This window comes from Microtus ochrogaster, chromosome 22 (genome assembly GCF_000317375.1).
Source record: "Microtus ochrogaster isolate Prairie Vole_2 chromosome 22, MicOch1.0, whole genome shotgun sequence".
Taxonomy (NCBI): Eukaryota; Metazoa; Chordata; class Mammalia; order Rodentia; family Cricetidae; genus Microtus; species Microtus ochrogaster.
Window position 1 is genome coordinate 6,484,235 of NC_022023.1, and position 8,065 is coordinate 6,492,299.

At 38.4% G+C, this 8,065-nt stretch overlaps 1 protein-coding gene across 13 annotated transcripts in view; it reads left to right on the forward strand.

Moving 5' to 3' along the window:
* Picalm (phosphatidylinositol binding clathrin assembly protein) overlaps window positions 1-7,788 on the forward strand; it is an 82,322-nt gene extending 74,534 nt beyond the window's left edge. For 11 of the 13 annotated variants that reach the window (XM_013350154.2, XM_013350145.2, XM_013350148.2 and 8 more), the window contains 2 exons: window positions 4,566-4,667; window positions 5,976-7,788. In XM_013350154.2, coding sequence (XP_013205608.1) covers window positions 4,566-4,658 — 93 coding nt within the window. In that variant the 3' untranslated portion in view covers window positions 4,659-4,667; window positions 5,976-7,788. The remainder of the gene's footprint in view (window positions 1-4,565; window positions 4,668-5,975) is intronic. The other 2 variants (XM_005357568.3, XM_005357570.2) reach the window with 1 other exon arrangement.
* The last annotated feature ends 277 nt before the right edge of the window (window positions 7,789-8,065 follow it).

Genomic DNA, 8,065 nt, shown 5'->3' on the forward strand with positions numbered 1-8,065 from the left:
AATCCATTGCTATATTATATAAGGATACAGCTCAGTGGGACACTTCCCTAGCACTTACAAGCTCTGCCTGGCTTTTATCTCTGGCACTATGAAAGGAAGGAAGGGATGAGGAGACAGAGGGAATGGATGTAGTTATTATCACAGTGTGGGACTCTTTAAGAGGTTTTGGAGGCTGCAACTTTTTATGAGCTAGACAGATGATGTTATAGGACAGTGGGTTTCTTATAGGAATGGGTTTGACTTAGGTATGTTAATGGTCTCTGCCCTTCACATTCCCATGGGGTTTTTTGTTTGTTTGTTTGGTGTGTGTGTGTGATATGTGAGAGAGGTATCATACATCCAAATAGTAACAAGCACATACCCTTCATAATTCTGTAGGTTGGATCAATATATTTCTACATTAGTAAACATATTAGATGTTAAAATTAAAAATTTAAGTTGGTGAATTTTAAAATTAGAATTCTAATTTCCTTTTATCTGAATTTGGAGGTCATCTTATACAGAGTGTTTTTATTGACAACATTTTAATACATTTTAGAATGGTCATAATATATAAGTCACTGCTAATCACTAAACAAGAGCTAAAATAATGTTGCCCTCTCTGAGGAAGCTAACGGTGAGTTAATGAAGAGTCATAGCGTGAGCTTTTCTGAGCAAGAGAAGTGCTGCAGACTTAACAGAGCGCCCAGAGCTATGCAGATGCAGGGCTCTTGATGGGAGCCTTGCATCACTGCAGGTGAATGTTTGATGTAGGTGCTAGCAATGTTTGAATTACTGATGTATGTCAGGCAGTATACACCTTTATGATAACCATAAACATCTGTGCAAAGTATTATTGGGGTTAGGTATTCCGAACCCCGTTTTATGAATGAGCCAGAATTCAGTTCAGTTAATCTTTCTATAAATCTCTGGTGAGTCATTTAAAGCCAAGAAACTACACCCAGTTTTCTTTTAAGTTCTTGTCTTTGTTTTATAGCAAAGTCAGAGTGGGTCTATCTCATTGACACTATGTAGTCTTTGTAGTGACTGGAGAATTCAATGTAAAGCTGTGAGGAAGTTGTTTTCTTAGTTATATCTATCTATTTTTGCTTTTGTTTGTTTTCGAGAAGGGGTGTCTCACAGTAGCCTGCCCTGCTCTGGCCTAGAGTTCATTTTGTACCCGTTTTGCCTTTGAACTTCTGATCTTCCTGCCTCTACCTTTGATTACAGGTCAGTGGCACTGAGCCCAGATTTCCCCTAAGAACTTTAGGTATGAAGCTGTTAATCTCTTAGAAATTTTGTTCTCAATAACTTTCTGTGGTGCTGGGGGTTGAACCCAGGCTCTCTTTCTGTCACTGTGTCCCAGACTGGCCTGGACATTAGGGTCCTGTGTGACTCTGAGGTCAGAGGTCTGTCCGGGGCCTGGCTCTCCACGCTCGCTGGTGCGGTCTTACTCTAACCTGCAGGTCTTCTTTGACAAATTAGCAGGATGAAGCAGCCGTTGTTATCTTAACAGTTTACCTTGTCAGCTTCTTGAAGTATAGATTTAAAGTACATTTTGAAATATATTTTAAAACATTTCTTTGTCTTTTGTTAATTTATGATTTCACTACTCTTTCTCTACTATGCATTCTATAACCAAGAAAGGAAAGAAAGCCAAATAGCTCCACTTTGAAGCAAGTGTTTGTAAAAGCAAGTTGTTAAGATTGTTTTTTTATTTTGGCTTATGTCTTTACTAAAATATATTGTATGTATTTGTGCATAGGAATGGAGTGTGTGCTGGTGCCGGGTATATGGAGGTCAGAGGACAACCTTGTGGACAGACAGCCTGTGCTGTTGGTTCTCTCTCCACTTTCTGGGTTCTGGGGACAAACACGGGCTCAGACTCGGCAGCACTGGTTTTTACCTACTGAACCCTCTCACCACTCATGTGTTTGTCAAGATTAGTGAGAGCGGTAGAGGGATCTCAGCTGTCATCATCATCATTACTTGGAAATCTTAGTATTTCTATTTTATATGCTGCTCTTTGCGATGCTTCAATTTTTTTATAAATGAAAAGAGGACTTAAGTATGCTTGTGTTGGGGCAGTAAGATGTCTTTTCATTATGAAATAGATTCACTTGGATATGAACTGACTTGTGGCTGTACTAACTTCAGCACTAGGACTCCAGGATAGAGAATGCTATTTGGAAAAGTGCACCAGGGCATTTTCTGTTGTAATTTTGTTTCTTATATATTTCCATAGTGCTATTATTTTATGCCAGCTTGTAAATTGGATTTTGTGGTGAATTCTGACAAATTGAGTTTTTAATAATTCCTTTCCTCCAGTATATTAACTTCTTATTCTAGTGTGTTTTCCTTGGCATTTTTAAAATAGATTTAATTTACTCAAAGAATGATAAATAAAAAAGAGTCAGCACTTTTTCATGGGCGACTTCTTCAAACTTAAAGTCCTACTGCGTCTTAACCCCCTGGAGTGTCCTTGCCCACCATCCCTTTTCTTCTTTCTGCTTTTCCTGAGCAGTAATGTGGGCAGCATGTCCTGTTCTTGTCCTTCCTTATCCCCCTGTGTCTGACTACTTTCCCACCAGTGAAGGCTTTATCTGTGCTTTCTTTAGCGATGGGAAAAGGTAGGAGTAGGTGCTTGTGGCCACTTGGATGTCCAAGGCCCTGGAGTGATGTTGCAGCCAGACCACTCTAGGATGTGGGTTAGCCTGCTTCTGGGGGAGTGTGCTGAGAACCTTAGTGTGTAGAAATAGACACTGAATCATTGGTGGCCTCAAATATTTAATGTTACTAAGTATACACATAAGACTTATCAGTGCATGTCTTACACTTTTAAAGCCTGGAGGGCGTTTTTCCCCAAGGTAAACTGAACTCTTTCAACATTGTAAAACTCTGATTCCTGCTAGCATGCTTATGTTGAGAATGGTGGTGTCTCTTTTACATTCTTCAGGGACATTTTCTTCTGGTGCTATCGGGTCTTCAAACTGTTGCCTTCATGAAAACCTGTTGTAAAGAGACATTTTAGTGTGGGGCTCTCATAGAGTTAGCATTTAGATTCAGTGTGCAGTGGAATATATTTGTTTTTAACTTGAAATGAAAAGGAAAATCTAGGTGAAGTTAAGAGTGGAAGTAAGTATGAATGTTTGCGCTTTCATCCCAGTGACTAATGGGTATTTGAAATCATTTTCTTCTGGATAGGCATCCATTCATGGGGCATCTTTCCAGTTAGGGTTCACTTTACTTTGCCGTTGGAGTGGCCGATATTGAGAGCTCTAGTCAGGACAAACCTGTTGCCCAGTCCTCCCATCTGTAGCAGCACGGGCAAGTCCATTATCCTTCCTGCCATCTCTTCTCTCTGCCTTTGAATGTGTATTTCTAATGTAGTGTATGGGTTGGAAAAATCTTGATGATCAGAATAACAAAAGATGATTTTCAAATTTGTAAGCTGGTTATAGTGCCCTAAATGTCAAATTGCTTATACTGGTGAGGTACTATTGGCCAAACTCATTGGCCAATCATTCTTAAGGAAAAGGTGCTTTTCCTTAAGACAAAAACAAAGAAGCAAACATAAAAGCACAACTTAAAAAGAGATGAAATAATTTTTAAACCAGCAAAGAGTTTTTTTGTGATTTACAATTCTTTATATAATTTAAGTGTTGGAAATATGAATGAAAGTTATTTTACTTAATCAATTTTAATTCTTAATGACCCTAAAACCAGTTCTTCTCATAATGGTCCTGTGCATGCAGACTCTGTGATCCTGTAGCAAAGGAGAAACAGAAGTTTCTTCCAAACTAAAAATAGTTTTGTTGGGTTTTAAATACTCACAAATAAGCTTGGTGAAACTCTTGGGAAGTGCACGCACGGGTGGGCGCACACACACACACACTAACCTCTTAATTACTCAGAAAAATTGTCTTTTCTTTGGGAGTAAAGATACTTGGTGAAGTGGTCAACTTTATTTTCAAATTAAAAGATGGGGCAAATTCTGAAAATCAGATGAACTTGGACTGGAAATAAGCAGAGACCTTCCTGACCCTTTATTCAGAGCGTCTGGGCTTAGTTCCCTCAGGGTGTACACCGGCTTCAGGGTGTTCAGATAGAAAAGCAGGAGGTAAAGCCTTGTGTAAGAACAGAGACCTGCAGGAAGAAGGCAGCAAATGATAATTGCATCTGGAAACATGGAGTCTGAACTGAGGTCAGTTTGGACCACCGTGGACATATGTCTGGACATAGGAAGGCTATTTTTTTAAACACAATTATGCATCCTATCTCCTATACTCCCTACTCCCTTTCTCCCCCTACACTAGAAGTCTTGACTGATACCAGCTTTTATGGATAAAGACTTTCATTTTATGTTTCAGAGGCGCACATTTGTTTTCTGGAAAACACATGCCATTGGATATCTTTTAACTTGACATGCAATAGCATTTTAAATAATCCCATTTTCTACAAAGGCTGCCTTTAATTTATTAAAGGTGACAAAGCAAAAACCACCTCTTCCTTCATTACACTTTCTACTCTCATGTTCTGTCATTCTGAGATCTTTTTCTCCCCTGTCTCTGTCTTCTTTCCCCCAGCTGTCGGCAGCATCCAGCCCCTCCAGGCACAGTCCTCACAGAGCTGCAGGAAAGGACCCCTTTGCAGAGCTTTCTCTGGAGGACTTCTTATAAGTCACTTAGGTATTGCTGCGTGTGGGGGAGATGGGGGCGTGGATACAAAGATTGCCAGCACTGAACACTGTGCACCCTTCTTCTTCTTTGTTTATTTAAAGGAGCCTGCATTCCCTCTGTGCCTCAACTGTCTCCTCCTCTTCTGTTCTTTAAGTGAAGAATAAAACTAGTTTGAGATAGGACAAAAGAAACTGCCTTTGGAACATAGCTTGACGTACTGGATGTGTGAGGTCAAGGGACATCTTAACACAGAAGCATCCACTGTTCACAGCTGATGGTTGGAATCAAATATCACCCTTACAGATGTGTTTTGAGTCCATCCTAAGAGAATTGTAGAGAATGCCCCAGTTGTACACAGTGCATTAAGTCTTGGTTAGAAATAGCTTTACTTTCAGTGTAACAGCTATGGCTAATGATAAAAATACATTTGTATAATTTCATTAGAGAGTTGCACTTTATGTGTTCCTTGATAGTAACCTAAAAATACAATTTTGTGTTTTTTTTTTCCTTGGGTTTGGTTTGGGTTTTTGGGTTTTGGTTTTTTGAGACAGTCTCTCTGTGTAATGCTGACTGTCCTGGAACTCTGTAGACCACGCTGGCATCAAACTCACAGAGATCATCTGCCTCTGCCTCCCAGCTATAGCTTGTTTTTATTTAAGGGCAAACGAATACTTAAGTTTTGAATACAAGGATCTGTGTATATGATCCACACCACCTATATCTTCTAGAAGACAGTTAATTGTTCTTGTTGATGCTCTAGCCCCAGTTTACATTTCCTGTCTAGGTCTTTGGCAGTTCATGGTTTTATTTGGCTCGCACATCTACCTCAGTCTTAGCTGTGCATAGGCAGTTGAAGAGGAATGGGTGACTGAAACGTATTCCTTTATAGATGCTTCAGGGTCTTAATTATATTAGTAAATAATTGAATCAGTACAAACAACATACCTTTTATTTTATTCTCTAATTATATGTATTTTAAAAGTATTTTATATTTTGCTTTCCCAAATGAGTTACGTGGGGCATTTGTGCTTATGGATAAATATTTTTAACATAAGGAAAAATAGTTCATTGGTTTTCTTCCCTAGCCTCCACTCCTTCCTGCTTTTAAATAGTTAATTAGGAGTCCCTACAGTATGGTTCATGGATTGAGTACTGGGACACAGGGAGGTGGTGAGACCTTCTGTGCCATCAGGGTCTGTGATGAGCATGTTAAGAACAATTTTAGGCTGGTTGAATGGTGAAGGCAGAAAGTGTTTTTATCTCTGATTTTTCCTGTAATATAGTGAATTAACTTAGACCATGGCTTTTTTTTTCCAGATACAGTTTATGTAACTACATGGAGGAGAATGGAATTATTTCATGAACACAAGTTCGAGGTGGCAACTCCTTACTTCCAGCAAAATCCAAACTGCTGTCTCTGAAACTCTTCCTCCATTAGAGCGCTCCAGTAACCCACGAAGGCCCACAGCAGGGATGGGACTAGTTTCTAGGAGAGCCTTGTCAATATCGTTTATAAAGCCAAGAATTGCCATGATTTAAGACTAAGATCTGTCTTTCTGGTGACTAACACTTCAGTTCTTTCAACTCCTATTAATACCCATAATCAGTAACCAACCAAGAAAAGCCCGTACTTGGAAAGTGTGGAGTGTGTGTTTGGAAAAGCTGCCTGGAGAAAAGAGTTGTGTCCTTTACCGTAATTCAACAGGACTCAGTGGGGATCAAAATCATAATTTTTAATTATGCATTATATTTCTTTCCTCCAGTCCTCACAAGTACAGAAACCATAATTGAAGTTAGCTTTTTTTTAAGAAAAATTATATTCAGTTTGCAGTAGACATTCCTTAAGTATTTGTATTTATTTATGATTATCAATTTTACATAACATTAATATTATATCAAACCTCCTTAAAAAAATGAGTATGGACGTTCACAGTATGTTTGATTTTTGTCCACAAGAATGAATCTGATTCAGAATGCTTTTCAGCTGACATACAGAGCACTAAATATTTTAAGACAAAACCATGGGTCTGAATCTCTTAAGAATTCTCAGTCTCTATGGGATTTAGGGAAGCATTATAAATGCATTAATCCTTATAGTCAATTCTGTGCCTAGGATTTTGCAGGGGAACAGTTCACTGACTAGGAAAAGCACTACATTTAAAATTCAGCATTAGTGCATTGGGAAGGATCTGTACTGCTTCGTGCTTGGCATGTCACTCTATCCCATTGGACAGTAGGGCCTTTCCAAAATGAATGTGAGGAATTGCTTTCACTTCAAGACTTTCCTTCTTTTCAGTAAACTTTAGGAGATGTTATGGGGAAAGGGAGGGGACAAAAATCCTTGAACTTTTTATTTGGCTTGTGCCATGTTATGATCATGTACCTTTTAAATAAGGGGAGATAGTATCTTTAAATTCAATGTCTAGCCAAGAGTTTAGTTAATGAAGAATTAAAATGCACTGTTGATCGGTGCTTTCTGTAAATACATCCTAATGCTTGGGTGGAGAGGGGCCTTAAGAAGGACAGTTCATTGTAGGAAAGCAATTCTGTACATGAGTTAAGCATACTTGTTGCATTGTCTCTGCAGATTCTATTTTTGTTTACAATATTAAAATGTATGTTAGCAAATGGGTGGATTTTCAATAAATGCAGCTTCCACAAAACATGTTATGGTATTCTGGTTTGAGGTGCATTCTCTTTTTTCCTTTCATTTTTATTATCAATATCATCATTTTTTGCTAATAAAATTATATCTAAGTGGTTATATCTGCTGGTTTAATAAAATGTAAAGTTTGTTTTATTTAAACATCTGAAAAGAATTATGTTTGAATTCTTGTTACTCTCTGGACTCACTCAGAATCTGAACTACGTATTGTTCCCTTTCCCTTCTGATCTGATGCTCCAGGAGGGTGAGTTAAGGGAGAGAGTGCTCTTTATGTGTAAGATTATGTATGCTAAGATGCTTGTATTATTCAGCATAGTGAGTAATATCCAGTAGTCAGAGCTCATCAGAGAGATTAAAAGCTTTGTACTGTCAAAGGTTTTCTGTGGTTGCAAAAATCATAGTCTTTAGCCAGTGTGCCTCATTAATAATGACTGATTTTCAGATTTCACTATTATTAAAATGTTTCCATATAAACCGGGAAATTGTATTTTAAATTAGAGTTCTTAAAATAGTAAGTTTTGATTTCTCTCTTGATACTTTGGGTATTTTAAGGAATGCGACTTACCTCTTTCCTGACATTAGTTTGAATGTGTTTCTGCATGTGTGTGCACTATAACCACCTCTATTTTATTGTTTAAATATTTTTGGCCAGCACTTGGGAGGCAGAGGCAGGCGGATCTCTGTGAGTTCGAGACCAGCCTGGTCTACAAGAGCTAGTTCCAGGACAGGCTCCAAAACCACA